Source organism: Podarcis liolepis (genome assembly GCF_965112155.1).
Source record: "Podarcis liolepis genome assembly, chromosome: 14".
Classification (NCBI taxonomy): domain Eukaryota; kingdom Metazoa; phylum Chordata; class Lepidosauria; order Squamata; family Lacertidae; genus Podarcis; species Podarcis liolepis.
Window position 1 is genome coordinate 39,367,302 of NC_139569.1, and position 26,829 is coordinate 39,394,130.

Genomic DNA, 26,829 nt, shown 5'->3' on the forward strand with positions numbered 1-26,829 from the left:
AATGGCAGTTGCAATGGACTGGAGAAACGAGACACACTCAAATAAGGTTATAACCATAACCTCCTTTTTGCAGAACTTTGTGTTTTAGGAACAGAACACTGAATAGTTACAGTGGCATCCAAGAGTGAAATGAAGAACAGGGGTTTTTTTCTATCACACTCATGACATGGCAAAACAAACAATAAATCTATGTACTAGACAGAAGATGGATAATAAAGTTTTGGTTTACTTACTCTCTAAGAGGACATCATAGTTTTTGTAAAAATAGGAAGGAAAAAAAAGACTGAAAAACAGATCTTGCAAAAAAAAAAATATCCAGTTATTACACTGCTAATTTCAGGAAAGGTAAGCTAGATGAGGATAACATGATGGACAAACCTTTTAAAACTGAACTCAGTTAATAAGAAAATAAATCCTTCAAATTCAAAAGGAAACTAGTATAGTTGTCCTTGACAGATTGTGCCCCATTCCTTGATCGTTACAAACTGGATATTGCAAAGCAGTTTTATACTAAATATCTTGGCTATATTTATAGATGCTTTCTCCTAAAGTAATTCTGATTAGAGATCAGTTAAGCTGCACACATCTGCGTCTGAATTAGAGTTTCTTATTCTTTACGTGGGCATTTTAGCAGAAAGAAACAATGATGAACTCGATGGGGAAAAAGAGTGAATATTTTGCTGTAATTAAGGATCTTGGGGCTAGCAATGGTTTGATTAAACAGAAAGGCAACCTTTCTGGTAATCACTCATCTCAACCAGGAGTTCCTAGAATTTGTCCTCATCAGTACATAAAGAATGGTGCTTAAATACCCCTAGTATTTGTCTTCATGCTACTTGGCACATGCAACATAAGAGTAGGGCTACTCTGCACAGTCCCACTTCCTATTTACATGTTTATTTTACACATAAGTAGAATGCCTGCGTAGGGCTACATTCTCTCTAAAAAGCATGAATGATCTCGTGATTTTTGCACCAGCTTTTAGGAAACTGCTTAATGAACATAGACATTGTTCTGCTGCTTCACGTCAAAAAGTCTTGACCAATTGAGTATATCACCTGCCAACTGTATCCCTGTGCAGCTCAAAAGCAAAGCATCCTCCGATGTTTCTCTACAGCACCTGGTTCTAAAGAGCTATATGGAGTCAATATGGCAAACTGTCCCTCCAAGGGGGGTAAAGACACAACAGCAGAATCCAGAACAGCCCAACAAGGACTGAGCATGCTCAGTGGCTACAGAATGTTGAGTGTGGATAGGCAGCAAAACAAGACTTTGTTAGAATGTCACTGAAGATTAGGTTGGGAAGTCTGTAAAAAACACTGCAAGATAAAATGTATAAGGTGCGCTGTTAAAACTGAAAGTGCATGGGGGGGGAGAACCAACAACAGAATGTGGAGTGTCCGTTGGAATTAAAAATGGAAAATGGGAGTTTGCAGAATAGAATGGAGCAATCTAAAAGGCAGCTGGCTGGTTGGCATGCTAAAGAAAAGCACTCGACACTATGACATCTCGTTGGAGGTCCCACTTGCTCATTGGTCTATGCTAATAAACATCAAAAATCCCATGGCAAATATAATTATGCAATGAGTGAAGAAATAATTTTTAAAGATTTACAGCCAAAGCAGTAGCTGCCCACTTTAGATTTTAGGTCAAACTAGGTGTGATGTTTGTCATGTAGTCTGCCCAAGTGTGCTTGAGTACTTCCTTACTCTCTTTAAAAATATACCTCCCACTTTTCACCACCTAGGCATCTTCACATCTGAAGGCGGCCCTGTTTAGGGAAGTTTTTAATGTTTTATTGTGTTTTTAATACTCTGTTGCGAGCCGCCAGAGTGGCTGTGGCAACCCAGTCAGATGGGCGGCATACAAATATTATTATTGGTCTCAAAGTGACTTACAACAATAAAACATGCAGAATTAAAAACCTAAAGAATTTAAATTCTATTTTAAAAGCAAAACAAAACCCAAACACTTCAAATAGCTTGTACAGGTAGAAGTGCAACCCCTCATGGTTCAAACAAAAGAGCAAATACAAAACCTTTTGGTTGGGGTCGGGGGGTTAGCGTGTTAAATTCTGAAACGAAATGCTTAATTTTCACCAAAAATCAAACTTACTTTATTTAAATCTTCATGTAGACCATCCATTAAGAACAGAAGCAATTCTTGAGAGTCTTGCTGGCTGTACCCTGCAAATTGGTCGTTGATCTTCCCAATGGTAAATTTAAAGTCTTTTGGACTGATATATCTGTATTGTCCGGTCCAGAGAGCTTTCACGATAATGCCAAACTCCTCTGCAATTTCACCTTTGTGCCCTAAGAAATTTGACCTGCAAATAACAAGAGAGTTTAATGGCTGACACCGTTTTTAGAGACATAATTATCTGAAACAAACAGAATGCTGTCACTTGCATGTTTATCCTTATTCCCCGAGTGAAGCAATATATACATCAATGGTAAAAGACTAACTAAGTGAATATATTTTGCCTACTTTGGAGAATGCTGTGTGGCCCCTCGCCTTCAAAGAGGCCAGGCTGGCTGGAACATGGAAGAGGGTATTAAGAATATAAGAAGAGCAGTTCAGTTCAGTTCAACATCCAGCTAGTTCAGAGCTTTGAGAACTTAAAGAAGAGAAGTCGCTTGATCCAGGGACGTATCTATTGGCCTATTGCGACCTCTTTTTCTTAATGGTGTCTGCTCCTGCTCAAGCTGCACAGAAAAAGCAATTTGGTTCCAGAAATTCATTCTGATTGTGCAGATAAAATGTGACTAATAGAATTCTACAGGATGGGGTAAAAAGGTAAAGGTAAAGGGACCCCTCACCATCAGGTCCAGTCATGGCCGACTCTGGGGTTGCGGCGCTCAACTCGCTTTATTGGCCGAGGGAGCTGGCTTACAGCTTCTGGGTCATGTGGCCAGCATGACTAAGCCGCTTATGGCGAACCAGAGCAGCACACAGAAATGCCGTTTACCTTCCCGCCGGAGCAGTACCTATTTATCTATTTGCACTCTGACGTGCTTTCGATCTGCTAGGTTGGCAGGAGCAGGGACCAAGCAACGGGAGCTCACCCCGTCGCGGGGATTCAAACCACCAACCTTCTGATCGGTAAGTCCTAGGCTCTGTGGTTTAACCCACAGCACCACCCGCGTCCCTACAGGATGGGGTATTAGGGTGCAAAAAACAGTCCAGATCCAACGATCCCCAGATGGTGGAGATGTCAGGTCCCATCCTGGTGCCCAGGCATCTTCACTTGGTGGTCGCAAGCCATTGAAAGCCAGGTTCAAAATGTGCCTGGGGCCTGGCTAATTTCGAACACTGCTCACACTGGTCAACCAGATGCCTACAGAAAGCCCATTAGAGAAAGCTCTCTCCTCCCTAGTGACTCCCAGAAACTAGCATTCAGAGAATTCTTCTTTGGCGATTACTCGTAGCCGAGTAAGATTGTCTTCCATAAACACGGTTTTAAGAATGAGTCCGTAAGTGACTGTGGAGGCCAATTCTGGACCCACATGTCCTTCCACAGTGGGGACATTGGTTTCTGGGCGGGAGTTGATCATGGTGTGGATTTGCGAAGTGTGTCTTCCTCCTAGCACATTTCTCCCTTGCATCCTGAGTTCGAGTGCCTTCAAAGCCCATGACACCTTTGGTCAAGGCTGTTCTCCAACTGAAGCGCTCGCAGGCCAGTGTTTCCCAGTTGTCAGTGTTTATACTACATTTTTAAAGATATGCCTTGAGACAGTCTTTAAACCTCTTTTGTTGACCACCAGCATTATGCTTTCCATTTTTAAGTTTGGAATAGAGTAGTTGCTTTGGAAGACGATCGTCAGGCATCCGCACAACATTGCCTCAGGCAGCAGAGGCAGAACACAGCCATTCTCTACTACAGGGCCCAAGATGTGGAACTACCTGCCCCATGAGATCTGCTTAGCTATCACTTGGTCACACTGTCCAGAAAAGGGCTTTGCCTTGTTTGGCTGATGGTACTTATTTTTTAGAGCTGGTGCACTTTAATCTGCTGTATTCCGTTTGATGTTTTGTTGTTTTCATATTTTGTTTCGTATTTGCCTTATCCGCTTTCAAGATAAAAGGAGCAAGGCGGTAGATATAAGAGTAAATAAACCAAACCTTGCTTAAAGATAAATCATATCTATGGCTATTCAGTTCCTGGGAAGACTATGCCTACTGCCTTAAGTTCTGAGATAAATGTGCTAAATAAAATAAACGCCACTACGATTTCACTAAAGCAGCATATGTAAATATATGAAACAAGTTTCGTACTCAGCTGTGTGTTAATGGAAGCAAACAAACAAGCAAATAAATACCGGTTGATATCATCTTGATACAAGTTTCTGTTGAAATAATCAGCCAAGTGCGGAGCATTACACAGGCATTGTAACACAGAGTTCATATAGCAAGTGTTTCCCAAATTACGGAGGCCGGTCAGAGCTGGTCCCATTCCACCAAATACAGGGTTGAGATTACGAATCTGAGACGCAGAGAGCCTTGAGATTTCAGTTTTAGGATAGCTTACTGGTCTGTAAGGAAAGAGGTAATATTAAAGAGTGAAATGTATTTTCATGCTTTTAAAAAAAAAATCGAGCCGAATCCGTCTCTACAGTGTCACTAGCATGTCTCTCATGAATCAATGGAACAAAAGTGTGTTTCCAGAAATCTGTGGGAACAGACAAGTATGCACTATATAATATTAACTGCAGCCTTTTTCATTTTAGTGAGGTGGCAACGACTTTTTTTTAAAAAAGGTTCAAGTGCTTTTGTTACATATGCCACTGCAAAATTTTACTTTGTAGAGTAGAATATTAATACAGATTAATACAGATTTAACCTTCTCTGTCTGCTTGACTCTCTTACGAGACTTTAAAGTGCTTAACTTTGTCTTGATCATGCCCAAACTCATTCAGATTACAAATACTAAAGGATACTCAAGAGTCTTTGTGATACCTTGCTCCTTTCAGATAACAAGGTATCCTTGCCCTAGCAAGCTATACAGTGGTGCCTCGCAAGACGAAAAGAATCCGTTCTGTGATTCTCTTCGTCTAGCGGTTTTTTCGTCTTGCAAAGCAAGCCAATTGACGGATTAGCGGATTAGCGCTATTAGCGGCTTATCTGCTGATCGGATCAGCTGATAAGCGGCTTAGAAAAAGGGGGGGAGGGAAAAAACCCACAGGAACTCGCAAGGCATTGTCGTCTTGCGAAGCAAGCCCATAGGAGATTCGTTTTGCGAAGCACCTCCAAAACGGAAAACTCTTTCGTCTAGCGAGTTTTCCGTCTTGCGAGGCATTCGTCTTGCGGGGCACCACTGTAAGTATTAAAATAGAAACATCAGGCTTTCGAAGGATGGAAATGAAATGCTGAACCAATAGTTTATGTGTGTGCTAGGGCCGAGTGATATCAATGCCAGCTAAACATCATGATATACTGATATACATCACAATGTCTGAAATAAGGATGTAACTACGTAGCAACTGCTACTACTTAGGGGTCAAAAACTGATACGTTTTTACTTACTGTTAACATATTGTTACAACTGTTATTTTATAGTACAGAGCAACAGGGGTGGCAAGAATCAGGAAAGAAGAGATGACTAGCTTTCCCAACATCACAATTTTTTACATAGCGAACACACACATCGTGATTTACGATGTATTGCCATGTCAGATATTATGAAATAGATATCACAATGTGGACTTCAAACTTATTCTGGACAATATATTGAAACAACAGCCAGTCGTATGTGGGTGGGCATGTATATGTGTGTGTTCATACACACACTTAAAAGGCTTGCATCAGATTTGTTCTAACCAGCTTTTATGGGAATAAACAGGTCTCTGCAATATCTACACTGCGCATGTGTGGGGGAACCTTTGGCCCCCCAGATAAAGAGAAACTCCCATCAGCTCCAGCAACCATGGCTAAGGATGATGGGAGTTGTAGTTCAGCAACATCTAGACAGCCAAAAGTCCCCCACACCAGACATGGTGGAAAGTAATCACACAAATGGCAAACATTTCTAATCCTTCACATATTTCACTAACTGTAAAAGACATTTTTAGCAGGTACCCTAGAAAATCATGTCTTATAACACCGTTTGTGAGTTTCCAGCAGACGTACTTGTTCTCACGGTTGATAGTAGGCTTGACGGTGATTTTCTTTGTCTCTTCCTCTTGAATGGCCTGGGTTATGTCTGGCGAGGAGTAAGAACGCTTCAATTTGGAATGTTCCCTTTCCCGCTGATCAAGAGCCTGAGTCTTTGGTTTATGTGTTGGCGGGGTCGATGGTGGAGTGGCTGACTGAGTCATTTCTGGTGGATACATGTGAACTGTATTCGTTGGAGTGTGGTAGTAACGAAAAGTCCCTGTGACTGGCTCCAGAAACTTCATGTGACATGTGCACAAAGAGAAAAGGGATCAAGTTATATGACAACTGCAAAGACTGCACAGTCACTTTTGAAATTCGTATTTCTTTTCCAGCATAACCCAGATGGAAAAGTATTATAATGGCCTCTAGAGTGACGTAATATTGGCATATTATTGGCTTGCGCCACTCTTCTCAGTCTTACAGGTTTAACTTCTGGGTCCAATTATATGGCCATTACCATATTTTTCTCAACATCCAAACAGCAAATATAAAAATGGGTTCAGCGCAAGAGTGTTCACAAGCAGAAAAAAACCAGAACATCAGAAGACATTCTACTCACCTTGACCCAACCAAGTGGCAGTCCTGGTATTATCCTCCCCATCTCCTCACTCCGTGCCCTTGTTAGTGGCTCCCGCTGAGACTGAAAAGAACAACACAGATCAAAACTGTGGGTCTTAAAAGATACATACCTACTTTGGCTATCCTCAGCATTTTGCAGGCTTTCTGCATAAAGGAGATTATGTGTTTTAAAAATTCAAAAAGTTCACGTTATCAATGTTTGGGGCTAGTGCAAAACACCATCCTGTTGCACATTCAAAAATCCAAGCAGACAGGATGGTTACTTCACACTACGTCAGATACAAGCCACTGTATCTATTGGGTTGTATTCCACTCAGTCCTACTCAGAGCTGACCGACTGAAATTATTAAACCTAGGTTAGACATGTCAATCAATTTCTATAGGTCTACTCTAAGAAGGACTACCACTGGCTGCAACCCATTATTATTATTATTTATGAAAAATAAAATATTGAAATGCATTTTATGAAATGTAACACAAACAGTTACATGACAATGAATGTAAATTGAGGCCATGTTATGACATTGGTACTAGGTTTCAGCAGCTAGACACAGACACCTCACAGTGAATTTACTTTATTTTTTTCAGAGTCTTGTTCAGTATCATCTCTAATGGCTTCTGGCTTTTGGGTGTCTCTTTCTGGTTGTCCTGTAACCCCAGTCTGCTGTAAAAAATTTTGAAAGAGAAACTTTCAGTTTTCATTAATTAATTTATCAAGCTCCAAAACGCCTCAATGTTAATATAACATGACTGCAATACACAACAGGATCACATAAAATAGCACTTTACTCTGGATGATTTGCTACGGTGTACAAAGACACCCAAAACAAAACACTGACAAATTTGAAGATGTATTTCAAAGTGAAAATTGCTAGATGCGTGAATTGTATATAAGGAATACAATTTTCTAAGACTCACATGGAACTAGCCAAAACTGCCCTGTAAGAAAATTGCTCCAAAACCTCTGGATTCTCAGCTGGAAACCTGCAGCGAGTTCCAGCCCTTGAAAAACTTGAAAAACTCTGCTGAACATGCTTGGTATCGCTACTAGTGAGCAGTTCATGTTTCAGTCAGATATTTGTGAGGTTTTTCCCCCCAACGAACATTATGTCCAAGGAGAACCCTGAACATGCCAACGCTTGCCAATCTTAGATCATCTCATCTGAAACACCTCTTAGTTCCTCAGGGATTTTTTCTCTTCCCAGAAAGCAAGTCATGATCAGTAGAAATGATCAGTAAAAACAACAACAATGGTGGCAAGCCATTTCTATATGTATCTGCTTTTGTGGGGGTGGGGAGGAAGAGCAAAACTCCTTAATCAGCAAATCCTTTAAATGAATGGGTATTTCACCAGTGTTTTAGTTTAAGAAAGGGTGGTAAAGCTGTGGTCAATGGGCCTTACAGCTTCCAGGAGGGTTTGGGGGGACTGTAGAGACCACCACCATTTTCTTGTGACAAGGATTAAAAAACAAAACCCTCTGAATCACCACGGTCTTCCTTTTTTTTAACCCTCTGTTGTGTTTTCAGCGTCTGCTGCCTCCTGCTCTACAAAACACCTAGCAATCACTTCTGTGCTACTCTAACCTTATGCAGGTGCTTGAAAATGTGGAAAGGTGGGTGGCTTAGTGCCTTCACGGGAGCCATGAGTGACATGATAGGTCTACTCACCCCTCTACCACATGTAGCAGAGTAGTGGGGATGGGTGTGTGGGAAGCCCAATGTTCCTGCTGTGTGAAAAGTTCGCAGGAAGGTTTCATGTGCGAGATAAAGGAATCTATGGGAGCTTCATTAAAACCTCTCAAGCCCTTTCCCTATTAGGAATGTGCAAACTCACTAGTCTGCCTTTCTCCCTCCACGATTCACCTAACTTGGGAACTTGCCTCCTGATAGGGCAGGAGCTGAAACAGTAAAGGTGCCTCTCTGGCTTTGATAGAATTACTCATTTTCCAGGGGGGGAAGGGAAGACTCTTTAGACAAAGCAGGATGCTTGCCTTTTATGCCCATGAATTGCTCACCTTGCCTGAGCCAGAATCCACCCTCATGGACGCCCGGGACTCCTCTGCAAATCTGCGCCTCTGCATTTCTGGTGTCCAGGTAACCTTGTCTTTTTCACCCACAACTATTTTGTCAGTGTCCGGTTTTCTGATTTCAGGGGATTCATTTTCAGTTCTGCTTCCTTTTTTCATGTCTGTGAGCTCCTTGGGCGCATTCTCCACCTCTTGCTTCTCAGCTGCCCCTTTGTTGGCTGGCTGGTCTTTTTCTCCCTTCTCTTTCTCTTTTGCTTTCTGGAGGTGCTCCCTGCCTTCCTTCTCCCTCTGCTCCTCTCTCGCTCTCTGCTCTTGTTCTTGCTTCTCCTGCCTCAGCTTCTCTCTCTGTTCTTCCTGTTGCTTCTCCTGCAGTTCTTTTTCTTGCTTGCTTTTTTCCAACTGGGAAGCCTTTTCTGCTGGTAGGTGGCCTTTCTCCTCCTCTCGCAGACTGGCCTTAGCATCCAAGGGAGGCTTTGTGGAACGATCTGGAACCACTCTGCCATTTGAAATGAGCTGCTTGCCAATGGTTGGGCTTTCAGCTCTTGGCCTGCTATCAGCGTCTGGTATTTTTGCTGAAGGCTTTTTTGTACGATCAATCTGAAAGGGCAAAAAAGTTAAATAGACATATTTTGGTAAGATTTGCAAGCGACGTTCCCTCAAAGATCACTTAGTGCCAACATTCTGTCAGCTGTCCATGGAGGCGCAGGTCAATTCTGTATCCAGGGCAGCTGTCTACCAGCTCCACCTGGTACGCAGGCTAAGACCCTACCTGCCTGCAGACTGTCTCACCAGAGTGGTGCATGCTCTAGTTATCTCCCGCTTGGACTACTGCAATGCGCTCTATGTGGGGCTACCTTTGAAGGTGACTCATAAACTGCAATTAATCCAGAATGCGGCAGCTAGATTGGTGACTGGGAGTGGCCGCCGGGACCACATAACACCAGTCCTGAGAGATCTGCATTCGCTCCCAGTATGACTTCTCTGCTGTCCCGGGGAGATTTTAAAATGCTGGGGGTCGGCAGCGAACGCTTCGCTCCCACCCGCCAGCATTTTAAGATCGCCCGGGGCAGCGGAGAAGTCTCCGCTGTCCCGGGAAGGAAGGCGGGGGGGAGCAAAGACTTTTGCCCCCCGCCGGCCTTCAGAAGAGGTCCAGGACCTCTTCTGAAGGCCGGCTGTGGGCGAAAGTCTTTGCTCCCGACCGCCAGCAATTTAAAACAGGTCCCCGGAGATTTCCCTATGGGCTTTCGTCTTGCGAAGCAAGCCCATAGGGAAATTCGTCTTGCGAAGCGCCTCCAAAACAGAAAACCCTTTCGTCTTGCGGGTTTTCCGTCTTGCGAGGCATTCGTCTTGCGGGGTACCACTGTACTTTCATAGCTAATAATTTCAGGGTTTCCAACAACAGATCTTTCAGCCACAAAATGCACTGATAAACAGGAATGTTTTTAGACCCTTCCTAAAAGTTAGTAATGAGGGAGAATATGCTACAACCCTAATGCAAACCTGCACACAATTGGGGGGAGGGGAGGAATTATGCTTGTATAGCCTAGCCAGTTTTATTTGAACATGGGTTTTCTCCTCATCCTGGGAGATTAAATCCTCAGTTGCCCAGAATCAGGTCTTGCTGTAGTAAGAGAAGTGAGAAAGCCCCATCCGCTTCCCAGGGAGAACCTACAGGGGTGGTTAGGTCAGAAATACCTGAACATGCATTTGTACTTGCAGACCATTTGCATTTCTAAGATAAACAATTCTCCTCCCCTAAATGTTATTCATTAAATTTACTAAATACTTCCCATATAACTCCCCAAAGCAATTTAACAGTAGGAAAAATCCCCACACATACAAATTTCAATCCAGCACTGATAAAATCTGAGACAAAAATCTCCACTCAAACAACTTGTCTTCAACTGTCACTGGTGTGATTTTAATGCTCATATGGCTCTGCTGCTTATTATTATTGCTTTTCTGAGTATTTGTTTTACTGTTTTAATGGTCTTGTTATCTGCCTTGGAAGCGATAATGCTGAAAAGAGCATTGGAAATTTCCAAACAGAAGCCAATTTTGAATGCTTCCAAAGTCTTTTGTAGTGCGACTCAAGTAGGTCTGCTCTGCCAGTTAAAGAGAACCACCCAGCAGGTTACACAGGCCTAAGGTTTATGATTTTTGTCCATGCAGAACAAGGTCTTTTCTTCCCCAACCAGTTACCAGGGTCTTTCCTTCATATTTCTTAGCAAGGCAGCTGGAAACATTTACAGGATAGCTATTCCACCTTGCAATTATTGTATTACAGTGCAGGCCTTTCCTCTCTTAGTATTTCAGAAAAAGCAGGCTCGTCCTATCTGTAGCAATTCTATAAAATAAGGCAAAAAGGTGGCCCTGTTATGTCACAGTCCAAGTAGAAAGTTTTTTTCTTGCTAAGAATCACTCACCTGAGGAATAATCTTTACTGCAGACACTGGTTGGACTATGGCAGGTAGGCTTTCAGACTTAGCAGGAGTAGCAGTTGATCCACAAGGAGCTGGTGGTTGAAACGTGTCCACTCTCTCCTCTTGATCATTTGCAATATTAGGTCTTTCGGTAACTTCCACCACAGAAGGTTTTACATGGACAACAGGAACTGGAGGTGGAGCTGGTTCTTCCAAAGATGGGTAAGTAAAATCCACTGAAACATGCAAAGAAGGTTATGATTTTGTTTTAAGAAACTTTTGTAAGAGAGTTAGGAGAAATAACGTACGTTTAAATGAACTGTTACCCAAATGTGTCTCCTCCTCTGCCACAGTCAATGTCAGTGTTGGAGGAACACCTCTTGGTTCTGCCCTTTTGAGAGATGCTGTTTTTAGAGGGATATACACTTGGTTTTTAGCAACCCTGTTATACAGATAATTCCAAGTGGGCCCGAACCTCAGTGTTTAAAATCTCTGATAAAGGACAAGGATCCGGAGATCACGCTAAAGGTGGCCAAATTTTGCGCAGCTGCCATAAAACTTAGGGAACAAGTTGTGCTATTATAAAGACTAAGGCCTTAGAAGCAAGTAATAGATAACATTGTAGAGATTGACTTAACCCATATTCTAACTGCTGCCATAATTGTATTGTTTATCGTTATACTGATTGTTAATTTAGATTTAATTTTACTGTTTCTGATTTGTTTAGTATGGTATGTGAGTCTGGTCTGGGACCGTAATAAATTCAATTCAAATTCAAGATTGGGTACTTAAAAGGGAAGGGGGAAGGCTTTTGCAAGTCTCCTCCTCATCCCATCTTAAGTCCATGATCTCAAGCAAAGACAGTGCTGGAAAAGCCCCCTCACTGCTTTTTTTGAAAAACCCCACCTCAAACAACAGAGAAGGGAGAAAAAGAGCCACGTTTTACAAGCAAAGCATACCCTCCAACATTCCCCTGATGAAAATTGGGAGGCAAGAGCACAGCACCAAAAAAGTGCATCTTTTGGGGCTGCACTCTCTCCCAAGTCAACTGACTTGTGAAAGAGCATGGCACCACTGCAAGCGCTGGCTCGTCCCCGGGACATTCTGGGATCAAATCAGAAGCCATGGTTTCTGTAAGTCTGGGAATATCCCGTTAAAATAGGGATGACTGGAGGGGATGGCAAAGGCAGAGTGCTGGAGAAGTTCTCCCCATTGTCTTTGCTTGCGAAACCCATGGGAGGCATTTTGGCAGGTGGATAGCCTCGCCCACCTGTCAATTACATGACGTCACAATGACACCACGTGACTGTCAGGTCAGCAGCCCCGCCCACCTGTCAAATTTGGCCTGCAAGGGCCTGACGAGGATCTGGCTCCTAAAGCCAAAAAGGTTCCCCACTCGTGGATTAGACAGACAAGTACGCAAGGCAGGACCTGTGCGGTGATGGCAATGAGATTGCTATAAACCCTCCAAAGGAGATCCACCAGGATTTTTTTAGTTTTTAGATATCTGTCCAGGGCCATTTTTATTCAGCCTGCTTTTAATCTATTGCTTCAGTCATAGCCTGCTGTTTTACATTTTGTTTTTTTTGTAACTGTGCACCTCTATGCTTTATTGCTTTCACTGTTTTTTAATCTGGTCAACTGCTAAAGAGGATTAAAGATATGTCAGTGTAACAACCATTAGGATCTGCTATTTAAACTTAATGAAATACCAACTGACAACAGAGTGAAACCAGTTGCAGATTTATCATGTGTTCAATGTGTAATACCGTGGCCGTTTGGTTTTATTTCAATCTGGATTATGTCCTCCAAAAGCTCCAAGTAGGTAGGACATTTAGGCAGCAATTCACTCTCCTACAAGCAATCACCTGAAAGTGATCTATATGAACAATGACAAGCCAAGCCCCCAAGAAGCAGAGCTGTAGTCAGATTATTGATATCCAAATTATGCTAAGTATAATCTTTTCATCTCCGAAGCAGGTGGCAAGATCATCATAGGTCATGAAATATATTCCCACCCTGACTTTTAGAAGGCAGTTCACCCACAGTAACAGTTCTGCGCAATAGTCTGAAGATTTTTTGGGATCTACAAATAAATAAGTATGCTAGGAACGCAATCTGTGCAGCTCAATCTTACAGGAGCTTACTTGGAAGCAAGCCCCGCTGATTTCAATAGGATGTACTCCTGAGTAAGTTGTGGACAGAACTGCAGTATTAGGAAAGCTTTTTCTTTAGATCAGAAAGTGTTTTTAATACATACGAGAGACAGAAACGGCTTCATTCCTGTCATGTTGCGGTGGAGTTACTTTGGCATTTGTGGTATACTGGGGATAGCAAAGGAGCCAGTGCTCATAACCCCCTTCCAAGACCAAGGGCTCATTCTTCAGTACAGCTTTACTTTCCCACTGGAAGTGAAAGACAAAACATTTTACAATAAGCAACAGAACTTTCAAAGCGAAGCTCGTATTTCTCAAAATCAGGTCATGTGGCTAAATAATGCACTCTGTGAAATGGAAAGAGATGGATTGTCTTTTCCTTATTTTTACAACAAATATACATTTAACATAGAAAAATGGCAGATAAAACTACATTGTTCTGACATTTGTTTATTATGGGGCAGTTTATTCTAAATATTTAGACATTTCAGTACACTACCTCAAAAACCTCAGTATCTCTTTAGAAATTGTATACGTGAAGCCATTTTTACCCATCTACATTTATTGCCATAACATTTTGCTTTCTATTTGAGGAAGGCTAAAGTCATGCCTGTCTGTATCTTTCACTTTAGAAAAAGAATATATTATACATTTATTAAAAGAATCATATATCCCACTCTTTCTTAGCAATATAAAACTACAAAATAAATACTAAACGTTTAACTGAGCCCCATCTCCCAAAGGCATGAAAGCTCCTTTGCCAATGTTTTATTGAGCCACAGTTAATTGCCTTAAAACTACAGGTTCACATTCTGGTTTGTGCTCAATTTTTAATCACTGTTTAGCTATTCAGAGATAACATTTAACTATTGTTAAGGGGAAAAAACCATCAGCTATGTCTACATGGGAAAGTATCACTTATGGAAATTTATGCAGACTTAAGTTAAATAGTAAAAGATTGTGTCTGTTGACAGAGCTACCAAAACACAGCCCTCTAAGATACAGAATTACATCTACTGGGAATCTCATTTATCAAGGTAACTAGAAAAAAATGAACCCGAGCATGTTCACCTTGAAAAGGGCATCTTTGAGGCTCCGCAGAGGTGTTCCTAATTGCAAGTCTTTGGCTGAACTAAACCAGTCAAGCAGAACAACATAATCAACTTGTCCTCTCTCCTTCCATGGTTCTTTAGATGTATCTGGGAGTTTAGCCTCAATCCTGTTAGCGGTGACTCTAAAGTTTGAAGCAGTAACATAAAAGATAAGGGGGGGGGGAGAGGAAAGGGAGAAAAAATAATTCACAAAGTGCAATCTGTCATTCAACTGAAGGAGGAGCTGTGGCAGCAATCAATTGCCATCCAGGGGGACAATGGTGACTACACAATAAAATGCAGAGTAGGCCCAGGTCGCCGAGCCTGACATCACTCTGTTACATCTTAACAAGCAGGGCCGGCCCTCCCATTAGGCAGAGTGAGGCAGCCACCTCAGGCACTAATTTGGGGTGTCATAAAGAGAAATTAAATGTTTATTTACTGATTTATTGCATTTCTATTCCCAAGGAGAGACATGTGGGATTTTCTGTCTCAGATACAAAAATGTTGGCTATTTTACGTTACTATGTACCTTGATGATTTTTTTTGGCAGGGGGCATATTTGCTGTTATTGCCTCAGGCGGCAAAATGTCTTGGGATGGCCCTGGTAAAGCCTGGAGACTTCAGTTCTGGAAGTGACACTTAGTGCCACCTGGTCTAGTAGGCTTCTCACATAAACCAAGTGTGCAACCAGAAACATGCACATTTCCATTTCACATTGACCTCTTGGTGACCAGCTGTTGGGTATTTGATTGACTGTTGGATATTTGATTGAATGCAGGGTTCAGCTGAGCTGAGGCAGGCCCTTTCAGAAAGACCAAAAATCACAGTAGTGAAAGCAGTAAGAGGAGACAGGGGAGCCCAAGCAGTGACTTGGCGCATACTTTCCTCCCCATGCACTGCTTGATGCCAAACTCCCTTCCCTAACACCTACTTATCTTCACAAGCTTATTGCCAGCAGTCACTGTCACCATGGCATTATTGCTCCAACTATGCCTAGTATCATACAGTGGTACCTCGGGTTACCGTATTTTTCGCCCTATAGGATGCACTTTTCCCCCTCCAAAAATGAAGGGGAAATGTGTGTGCGTCCTATGGGGCAAATGCAGTCTTTCGCTGAAGCCTGGAGAGCCCCACCGCCAGCCCCACAAGCTCGGGGGACAGCGGGGAGGCAAAACGCCACCATCCCGCTGTCCCCCGACCTGGTTTGGAGGCTGGCGGCGGGGAGAAGCCTGCTCCTCCCCATCGCCAGCCCCGCAAACTCGGGGGACAGCGGGAGAGCTGCAGCACGCCTTTCCCGCTGTCCCCCGACTTGGTTAGAAGGCTGGCGGCGGGAGAAGCCTGCTCCTCCCCGTCGCCAGCCCCACAAACTCGGGGGACAGCGGGAGTGGTGCAGCGTGCCTTTCCCGCTGTCCCCTGACCTGGTTTGAAGGCTGGCGGCGGGAGAAGCCTGCTTCTCCCCGCCGCCAGCCCCACAAGCTCGGGGGACAGCTTCCCGTCCCAGCCCCGTGCCTGGGGGCGGGGGAATAATTTTTTTTCTTTATTCCCCCCCCAAAAAACTAGGTGTGTCCTATGGGCCGGTGCACCTTATGGGGCGAAAAATACGGTACATCTGCTTCAGGTTACAGACTCCGCTAACCCAGAAATATTACCTCAGGTTAAGAACTTTGCTTCAGGGTGAGAACAGAAATCATGCTCCAGCGGCGCAGCAGCAGCAGGAGGCCCCATTAGCTAAAGTGGTGCTTCAGGTTAAGAACAGTTTCAGGTTAAGAATGGACCTTCAGAACAAATTAAGTACTTAACCCAAGGTACCACCATGTATTACAGACAGAGGGCTGTATCCAGCTAGGTCCTACTCAGAGTAGGCCCACTGCCTCAGTCATGCCCATTAATCTCAATGGGTCTACTCTGATTAGGAATAGTACTGGATACAACCACTCTCGATTGTCTACTCCTAAGGTTCCAAGACCAAGCCTGAGTATTGCCTCACAACCATTTTATACAAGTGCTGTCAATATTGCTAAGCCCTTTTAAAGGTCCATTAAACTAGGGACCATCAGCATATCCCATGTCCTAAAGTTCCGTACACCAACTAAGCACCTTTACAAAAAAGAAGCAGTCGTCAAGACTACTGTGTGTACTTTAGGCCTTTTATTGTAGCTGGACAAACAGGTGTTCCATATTTTCTCCATTCTACTCCTGATAAATGCTAAATGCTTAATCAGTACACAGGCTTAAGACTCTGCTAAGAAAGTTTATTCCATACCCAGGACTGATAGCTTCTTCTGGAACGCAGACAGAGTTTGCAATGCAGGACTCCTGATAATCCTTCAAGCACCGAGCATCCATTATCATCAACTTAATGCTTTTGTCCATCATCATTTTAAACAATTCCTCTGCTGTGATTGTTCCTTGGGAGAGAGAAATTACTTTTTTTTAAAAAAAGCTGATAGATCAGAATACAAATGCTTGTTAATAGAGTTATTTAAAAAAAGAACTTTAATGTTTTAAAGAGATGGCTCTCACTGAAATATGCTTGTGAACAAGTATAATGCCAGTAGGGGCTGCCAGGGAAGAAATGCACGAGGAAGCTTGGCAACAACAACAACAATAATAATAATAATAATGATGTGGGCGCAACTTTAAAAGCATTGGTTTTGGGAGCATCTGTCATGCTGAGAATCTAGTTGAGATTCCTACATTGCAGGGGGTTGGACTGGATGACCCTTGGGGTCCCTTCCAACTCTGCAATTCTTTGATTCTATGGATTGGTTTCCCCAATGCACCTGCACCAGGCCAAGTTCTCTGCTGCCTTGTCCCTCACTCTTAGCAAGTGGCAGCAATGAGCTGCATTGGGTTAGCCAGGAGAGCAACACAGCCCCACCATTGCTGCCCTGTCGTCTGCAATCACTTACTGCACTTAGTGAAGCCACTTTTTTATATCAAGGGAAATCCAGACAAGAAGGAGCTGAGAAAAATCTATTCCCAGCAAGGCAGTCAAAAGAGCTGCAGGCAGAGCCTTTTTACATCCCTATTGTCACGTGACTTGCCTATCTCTACGAGGGGGCGGGGCTTCACTCCTGGTTGTACTGGAGGCCTCCCACACACCTCCAGAGAACAGCTGTTGTTAAAATGGGTGAAGATGCCCATAAAGAAATTGCAGAATGTAGGTGCACAGATTTCTGAGTGGTATCTTACAACTTTCAAGCTCGTTGCTTAGGATCGCCTACAGCCATACCACCTTGAACATGCCCAATCCCGTCTGATCTCGGTGGTTGGTTAGGAACAACCATGCATTATAGCCCCATTTTCAAATCATAGTATCTTCTTATCGTTACCCTCCGGAACACAAAATGCAAACAGGGTGAATATAGCACATACAGATCTTATGTAAAGTATCCGTTGCAAATGCTTAGAAAATTACTTGAACCAAGATAGGGAGGAGCATTCAGGCAGACACTTCACCATGGGGAGCATTTATGAGATATATTTTGCTCTCACCTCTGGGTCAAATTCCATACTTAGAAAGGAATTCCCTCCTAGGTCTATCTAGGCAGCCCCACATGAATGGGAGTAGTTGGTGAGGAGGAACAGCTGCCTTTCTTGTAGTCCCTATGAATTAACTTATTTGAGTCATTTAGACAAGAGTGATCTACAGATAAATTCCTGTTCTGTTTGTAGTCTCTACTATGGAGAGCAGAACTGAGGATAATGGAGAGATGTCACTTACCGGTTTCAGGTTGATTCTTTATTTCTGTTGAACTCTTCTTCTCACCATTGATCTATATTACGTTAGCATTTAAAAAAAAGGATTTTCAGCAATTAAAAATGCATTAAAAGCAGCTGTTTTTATATTCTTAATTCACACATACACAACTTTCTGAAGTCAGTAAGGCTGCAGTCCTGTTCCCACTTACCTGAATGTAAGCCCTATTAAATTCAACAGGATTTACACCTGTGATTAAACCAGGCCTTTCTGAAGCAACCACTCTTGTCAAAATGGCAAAACAGAAGTGGCTCCATAGATTTATGCAGACCAATCATAACATAGTACAAGGTAGCCTTCTGCCAGAGTTGAAGTTAGTAAGAATCCCCCCCCCCCCAATTCAGACTGGGGATTTTGCTTTCACCTAGCTCCCTTTTTTAGTTGCCTGGAGTCATCTGGTATCCAGGCATGTGTACACACTGCTAGAAATCCATTATCTGAATTAAGTGCCTTAACAGGGACAGGATTTGGTGATCATATGGTATTTTCAAGCCTTTAGCATCAGTCTAAAGAAACTCAATATTAAAGGTCCATCTCAACTTCACAGCTCAAGGTAGACCAATGATATACATGCTTGCAATATGAACAAAGAGCCACACATCAGATTGCTCAGTTTAGCAGTTACAGGCTAGAATGGTGATGACCTTTTCGGGCCTGAGTAGGATTTAAAATAGACAACCTTCAGAATTATTCAACAGGATAAGCCTGTTGAATATATGAAATATTAAGCACAATGTATTTAATGAACAATACACTTAACCCTAAGTAACTGCTAAGTTTTGTTTTCAAACTTAAATAATCTAATTTTAGGTGCTGCCAGATATAAACCAACTCCCCCCACCTCCAAAATCCTAGACTAGATTTTTTTAATGTTTACAACAGATAACATTTTAAGGATTAAGTGACCCAATTACCATTTGATTTTTTCCTTTGGGATCTGATGAATCTTCTGAAGAGGTTTTGGTTAAAACTTTTGCATCATCTTTCAATTCCTGCTTTTTCAACTGTTGCTCCTCTTGCCTTTCCTTTTCTTCCAGTTTCTTCCGCACTTCGGCTTCTTCATATCTAGTTTAAAAAAGAATTACAATTTACAATTTGCTTTTTTCATTGAAAGAGATTGTTTTGTTGGCACTTACTGTTAAGATGCCTGAGTCTCTGGTGGATGAAGAAAGCCAGTCATTGCTGGGTTAATGCCTCCAACAAGCCTAGGCAGGAAACTCATTACGTAACTTGCATGTGTTCTTCATCCTCTTTCCCAGGAGACACCAGTCACACTTTTGACCAAGCCTTTGAAGATCCTGGTCAGTGACTGGTTCTCTTCATGCACCAAAGAAGGAAAAGTGAACCATTCTCCTGGAGGACTTGGGAGCCAGTCACTGCTGAGACCTAGAGGCCCCCTGCCTCTAGGTGGGGAAGACTGTAAGTGCTCACTAAACACATCAGCCAACGCCTGATAATCCTTAAATCTTTACCATCTGATGGCCATTTGGTTTTCTGGACAATAGACCCTAAACATCATGCATCCTTTTACATGCTGCTTACTCTGATGGATGCAAGAATGGTTTGAAGCCTTAATATTTTACTAGAAATGCAGAGCAAGTACTATTCTGAAGTTGACAAAAATGTAAGATCTCTATTGTTTTAAATATATTAAACAAACACAAAATCACCGTTTATAGGATGGTTTGTCAGAACAGGGTATGTATGTGAGCATTCCAAATGTGGTGAGTAAACAAATGTAACTAATATTCTCACTTGGCTACAGAACAAGAATAGCATACTAAATTCTAAAAGAAGACTTCAGAAACTGATGTCTGAGTGATGAAAATTCTAATTTTTTTATTTAAAGGAAGTCAGATAAAAGATTTCATCTGGTTTCATCAAGGCAGAAGTCAACCACTCTTCCTCCTTCTTATAGATACCATTTAATCACCACCTGCACATTAATTAATTTCTAAATTCAGTTATTAACTGCTCTTGTACCACAGGAGAACAGAAAAAACAAAACATGCTACTACTAGAGCTTGACTTGGAGACTGTTGTAGAAGTGTCGAAGAAAGAATTTGGATTATTCCCAAAGTAGTTAATTCATGAATATCTTGGGAGCATTCCAAATACTTTATCGTACTGTTGCCCTTGAAAAACAAGGGCACATTGTTTCTTTGGAGGCGCGGGGGACGCCTGACTGATATCTGTGCACTGGATGGTAGTTATGCCACTACATTCGGGGGTCTGGAAAACAGGAAATATTATTAAAAAGATTTCTTAAGGAAAAGCACCACACTATCAAAGGCCCAGGTGAAATGCCATAGCTCTCCTACAAAATTGTGTGGGGAACATAAGAAGCTACATGTGTTTTCCTACACATATCAGGTCACATTTTCATCATACTTACAAAAATAAGGAAAAATGCACTATTACAAGGTTATAGCTGTGTTAAAGGATAATAGAATTATTGAGAGAAAACAAAACAGAAGTAGTCAATAGTTTGGTATGAGCTGCAGCTTAGTGGTAGAACACATGGTTTGCATCTAGAAGGCCCCAGATTCAACCTATCGTTCAGCCCGGACACTGAGATCCAGCGCCGAGGGCCTTCTGGCGGTTCCCTCATTGCAAGAAGTAAGGTTACAGGGAACCAGACAGAGGGTCTTCTCGGTAGTGGCGCCCACCCTGTGGAACACCCTCCCTTCAGATGCGAAGGAAATAAGTAGCTATCCTATCTTTAAAAGACATCTGAAGGCAGCCCTGTTCAGGGAGGTTTTTAACATTTAACGCTGTATTGTTTTTAATACTTGATTGGAAGCCACCCAGAGTGGCTGGGGAAACTCAGCCAGATGGGCGGGGTATAAATAATAAATTATTATTATTATTATTATTATTATTATTATTATTATTATTACGCCATATCTAGGTGAGAAAGATTTGATTGGAGAGCTGCGGCCAGTCAAGAATACTTAGCGAGATGGGTAATGGTTTGATTTTTGTGTAAAGGCAGCTTCTTATGCTTTTATGGCAAGCCTGCTAAAAGTTCTAAATAATATGAGCCTGGATACTTCTCATTTGCACATCATAGGTCTTCCTCATAGGTCTTCCTCTGTGTGCCCCCTATGTCTGAATTACAATGGTTGGCCACACAGATCAGGATGTTTTCAACTGCAGCAGCAACATTGTTAAGCCACTCCTCTAGGGATGCACATCCCCCTTCCTTCCTGTTATTTTTAAGGCAGCTGGCCAAGACTGTCATGTTCCAGAGTGCTTTTGGATTTGTTTAATATTGGATATGGCTTTATATCAATTGATGCTGCTCATGCTTTCATTATTATTGTGATGAACTGCTGCTGATTATTCTAACTTCCCCAATCTTCACCAATTGCTGGGGAGTGAGTGAGAGAGTGAGTGTGTTTGGGAATAGGATCCTGAATGAGGTGGTCTAGGACAGTGTTTCCCAACCGGTGTTCCGCGGCACACTAGTGTGCTGTGAGACGTTGGCTGGTGTGCCGTGGGAGGGAGGCGGGCGAGTCGGGCGGTGAGAGGTGGCGGTGTCGAGGATCCGCGTCGAGCCGGGGGCGGCTCCGCGGTGGTGGTGCCGAGGTTTCTCTCTCCATTCTCCCCTCACACACAGGAAATAACACAGGATCAGCTGACAGGACCCAGCCAATGGGGCGGCGGCGGGGCAGCGCGTGCAAAAGGGAGGAGCGCGAGACAGCGGACGAGGAGGAGGCCAGCATGTCCGGGCAGCAGCAGCAACTCCCGGCGACGGCTCCTCAAGCCCCGGGCAACCCTACTCCCTCACCGGCCTCGGCCGCCCTCCTGCTCCACCCGCCGCCGCCTCCCCCGCCGCCGCCGGCCACCTCGGCCCCGCCGCCGCCCCCTCCTCCGCCCGCTATCGCCGCCACCACCACAACAGCCGCCGCCGCCTCAGCTGCCGCCGTCCCTCAGTCCCTGGCTTTGCTGCCTCCTCCCCCCCCACCCCCAAAGCTTGGAGGTTCCCCGGCAAGGGGGAGGGGAAAAAATTGAAAACTTACACTTTCGTGCGTCCCTCCCGGCGTGACGCTGCGCGCTGACGTCACGGGGCTGTAATGGTGGTGTGCCGCGAGATTTTTTTCATCAAACAAGTGTGCCTTTGCCCAAAAAAGGTTGGGAAACACTGGTCTAGGACTCCAAGTTTCTGCTACATGTCTAAAAGCCAAGGGCTAACACTATAGCTAGCCATGAATGCAGCACTGTCATTTATAAAGATAACAGGAGATTCAAGTTCCACTGCAATCGTTCTCTCGTTCACTTACAGAGGTACTCTATGCCGAAACATTTTTAGCCTCTTATTGAACTCTCAGTTAATTGAAAATGTTGCAGGAGGAATGCTTCTCTGTGCTTAATAAGGAAAAATACGGTAGAAGATAACAAAAAACCAAGCACACGTATTAACATTTAATGCTATTTAAGCATACCTGAGTTTAAGGCTTTCTGAAAGTCTTTCAGCTTCTTCAATAGCCTTTTTTATGTTTGTAGGTCCAAGCATTGAATGAAAGTAATCCTGAAATTACAAGAAGCATAGAACCATTTCAAGCAGTGTACCATTGCCCAATGTATACAGAAAAAATCCATTAGTCATGATCTTTCTGGCACTATGTCATAGATGAATAATTGACAGTTTCAAATGGAGATTGGAATGAGTGGCTGTTCTCCCTCTTGAGCTTCCAGTTCTGAACTTACAGGAAATGAGTAGTTGTCTCATTTCTGGCATTATTCTGAATATACAGATCTTACAGAGCGAAGGAGCAGAGACAACTGCACCTCCACTGTCCATCACAATAGTGGATTACTGCCATGCGCTTTGGTGCCTAGTGCCCAATGCAAATTTTCGCCTATGGTGTCCCTGATAGAAGTGTTTCACTTTCTCCAATCAGTGGTTTATTACCTTGAATTTTCAGCTGCAATATTTAACTTTACATCAAAATATACATAAAACTACTCATAACTGGATACCTACTTGTTGCTGTTTGAAATCTGTCCTCTTCTTAATAAGATTATACACAGTCACATACTTCATGTAAAGTACATAGGCTTTCTCTTCATCTCTGTCCAACCGGCACTCCTCAGCTGCTTTGAAGATCTTGAGGGCACTCTGTACATAACTTGAAATGGAGGCAAAGAATTCAAAATCACAAAAGTTACTGGAATGTCATGAATGCAGACTAAATAAAAGCAGAACTTCCACCTACAATGATAAGCTGCTTTAAAGAACAAATGTATGAACAAGCAATTTTCTTTCTCAAAAGACAAGTCAGTGTTATTTTATGATCTACCTTTAAATTATTTTCTGCAAAAAGTGCTCAGCTTCCTTAAACATTAACTCACCTCCTGGAACTTTACAACCAGGAAAGTGAATGATACAGCACTCTTTTAAAGTGTGAATGTTGTTTTAGCTATGTGTATGGAGCACAATATCTATTAGAGCATATTTTCCATTAATTCCAAGAAACAAGATGAAGACTAAGTCAACTAAGCAAATATCCATACCTCTTAGTACTTGTTTTATCAGCTTTTACTTCTGTCTTTTTGTTAAGATCTTTCAATGAAGTGCAGAGGTATAGGTCTTTAGGTACAGATGCCACAGCAGGCATGTTAGTATATAGATATGTCTCCTCGGGAGGATGATAAAGGCTTCAAAGGGATGTTATAGGTCTTTGAATTACTCAGCAACCCTGGCTGTTTCCTGAAAAAAATAAAATTAAGATTTCAAATGGATCTTATTAACAAATACAAAGCCACATCCTTTGACCATTTTATGAATGCTTGCCTACAGAAACTTTAAAAACACAAACACAAGCGTGAAACGACTTTTGAAACAGCTCAAGTAAAATCAGTGCTTTTCCCCCTAGAAAAAGAGGTGCTGGTACTCCAGGGTAATTTAAGCACCCCCTGAAAAAAACCTCACAGAATAGAACTCTATTCAACCCTATTGCTTTCTCAAAAAACACCAGGTTATCAGTTTCAGCTTCCAGGCATGCATTTGATGTGGTGCAAAATTATCTGTTAGAAAATGTACTCAGACACACACAAAAAAAGGATGAGGAGAAAATACTGGCAACAAGCTCTTTTCTACAACCCTCAGTATGAAGACATAGTCCATTTTCACTCCATCCAGTAGTATACATATGTACCTTGTTCAATTAGTCTCAAGCAGGTAATCTTAGCTGTTTTTTCTCCCACACTGTGGATTACCAATAACAAAGACTTCATATCCTGGAAACTGGAAGCCTTTTCTAAATATAACTTCAAGGTTCAACACGTCATGTCATTATGTTTTCTCCACCACCTAAGCAGCACATTGTGATTAGGTTTTGCTAAGATTAAATGCAGTATTGCAGTAGGTATTATCCAAACAGAGAGAAATAACTCTTATAACATTACTATTACTAAAGGCTACTAACATCTGCAGAGTCATCAAAATACAGCTAGCTTAGCTTGCTCACTGTTGCGCAGATAACAGGCACATGAAAACAATTCCCATGGCGACCGTGCATCCAGTGGTCATGGGAAAAGACTTTAAATGAAGACATTGGTAATATCATAAGTATTCCCCCCCCCCAAATATAGACAACAGTTGCATTTGAACATCTGCACGTATGGCTGAATTGGGGAAACATATATTTTGTGTTTAACTTCCCCCTTTTAAATTATCAATTTACTTCATGTGAGAGCAAGATGAAGTCATGCACTTAAATAAACTTTTTGTTTTCATTTCATTTAATAAGTATATACTAATTACATTCCATTAGTATTCCAGTAACTTTTGTTTTAGGTTGTTTTAGTATCTGGACCATATGATTACTTCCACTACACCAATATTATGTGGCAACCTGATCATAGCCTGTTTTAAGTAACTATCAGCACACAAGTACCATGAATTGGGTCTCAGTAATTGTTCATACAGTGGTACCTCTAGTTGCGCACACCTCTGGTTGTGCACGCTGTGGGTTATGAGCTCCGGTAACCCGGAAGTAGCTGCTCCTGGTTGCAAACTTTGCCCCGGGATGCGAGTGGAAACTGCATGTCGGATGTGCGTGAGCAGAGGGAGGCGCACTTTTGCTAATGGCGTCTCAAGTTATGGTTAGTTTTCGGTTACAAACGGACCTCCGGAATTCCGTTCGTAACCAGAGGTACCACTATATTTGCAAAACAGGTATCACAGAATTGTGGAGTTGGGAGGGATTCCAAGGGTCATCTAGTCCAACTCCCTGCAATGCAGGAATCTCAACTAAAGCATCCATGACAGATGGCCATCCAACGTCTGCTTAAAAACCTCCAAGGAAGGAGAAAGTACAACCTTCTGAGGCAGTTGATTCCGCTGTTGAACAGTTCTTACCATCAGCAAGTTCTTCCTGATGTTCAGAATCTCCTTTCTTGTAACTTAAAGCCATTAGTTTGGGAGCTACTCCCCGGTGCAGGAGAAAAAAAACTTGCTCCATCTTCCATTTGACAGTCCTTTAGATCTTTGAAGATGGCTATCATATTTCCTCTCAGTCCCCTCTTTTCCAGGCTAAGCATAACCAATTCCCTCAACTGTTCCTCATAAGGCTTGGTTTCCAGACCCTTGATCATCTTGGTTGCCCTTCTCTACACATGTTCCAGCTTGTCAATATTCTTCTTAAAGTGTGGCACCCAGAGCTGGATGTGGTATTCCAGGTGTGGTCTGATCAAGGCAGAATAAAGCGTGACTATTGCTTCCCTTGATCAGGACACTATATTTCTGTTGATGCAGTCTTGAATAGCATTAGATTTTCTGCTGCCGTATCACACTGTTGACTCATCCTAACCTTGTAGTCTAAATCCCCTAAATCCTTTTCAGATGTACTACTGGCAATCTAGGCGTCCCTCATCTTATATTGGTGTAGCAGGTTCTTCCTGCCCAAGTGCAGAACCAGACATTTGTCCCTATTGAAATTCCTTTTACAGTGGTACCTCGGGTTACATACACTTCAGGTTACAAACTCCGCTAACCCAGAAATAGTACCTTGGGTTAAGAACTTGGCTTCAGGATGAGAACAGAAATCGTGCAGCAGCGGGAGGCCCCATTAGCTAAAGTGGTGCTTCAGGTTAAGAACAGTTTCAGGTTAAGAATGGACCTCCGGAACAAATTAAGTTCTTAACCCGAGGTACCACTGTATTAGTTTTGGCCCAGTTCTGTCTTCTGCTACACTAGCTAACCCTCCCAGCTTGGTGTCTTCCACAAATTTGATGAGCATCCTCTCAATTCCTTCGGCCCAGTCGTTTAGAAAGATGGTGAACAACAACAGGCCCAGGACAGAACCATGTGGAACACCACTTGTCACTTTTTTCCAGGATGTTGAGGAACTATTAGTGAGCACTGTCTGGGTTAGGTCAGTCAACCAGCTACAAATCCACCTAATAGTTACCTTGTCCAGCCCACATTTTGCCAGCTTGTCCACAAGAATATCATGGGACTTTGTCAAAAGCCTTATTGAAATCAACATACATGAAGTCTACAGCATTCCCCTGATCCACCAACTTGTAACTCTATCCAAAAAAAGGAAAAAAAGAAAAAGAAATGAGATTTGTCTGGCATGACTTATTTTTGAGAAACCCATGCCGGGTTTTAGTAATCACAGC

The 26,829-nt window shown here is 42.6% G+C and overlaps 1 protein-coding gene across 3 annotated transcripts in view; it reads right to left on the reverse strand.

Moving 5' to 3' along the window:
- USP8 (ubiquitin specific peptidase 8) overlaps positions 1–26,829 on the reverse strand; it is a 36,040-nt gene that overhangs the window by 5,482 nt on the left and 3,729 nt on the right. The window contains exons 2-16 of one of the 3 annotated variants that reach the window (XM_083475615.1): positions 23,716–23,911; positions 23,186–23,330; positions 22,644–22,729; positions 19,110–19,260; positions 18,160–18,211; positions 16,696–16,840; positions 14,410–14,572; positions 13,443–13,587; positions 11,186–11,418; positions 8,748–9,356; positions 7,307–7,396; positions 6,713–6,793; positions 6,127–6,389; positions 4,320–4,532; positions 2,116–2,326 (exon numbers count right to left, since the gene is read on the reverse strand). In XM_083475615.1, coding sequence (XP_083331741.1) covers positions 2,116–2,326; positions 4,320–4,532; positions 6,127–6,389; positions 6,713–6,793; positions 7,307–7,396; positions 8,748–9,356; positions 11,186–11,418; positions 13,443–13,587; positions 14,410–14,572; positions 16,696–16,840; positions 18,160–18,211; positions 19,110–19,260; positions 22,644–22,729; positions 23,186–23,330; positions 23,716–23,819 — 2,691 coding nt within the window. In that variant the 5' untranslated portion in view covers positions 23,820–23,911. The remainder of the gene's footprint in view (positions 1–2,115; positions 2,327–4,319; positions 4,533–6,126; positions 6,390–6,712; positions 6,794–7,306; positions 7,397–8,747; positions 9,357–11,185; positions 11,419–13,442; positions 13,588–14,409; positions 14,573–16,695; positions 16,841–18,159; positions 18,212–19,109; positions 19,261–22,643; positions 22,730–23,185; positions 23,331–23,715; positions 23,912–26,829) is intronic. The other 2 variants (XM_083475616.1, XM_083475617.1) reach the window with 2 other exon arrangements.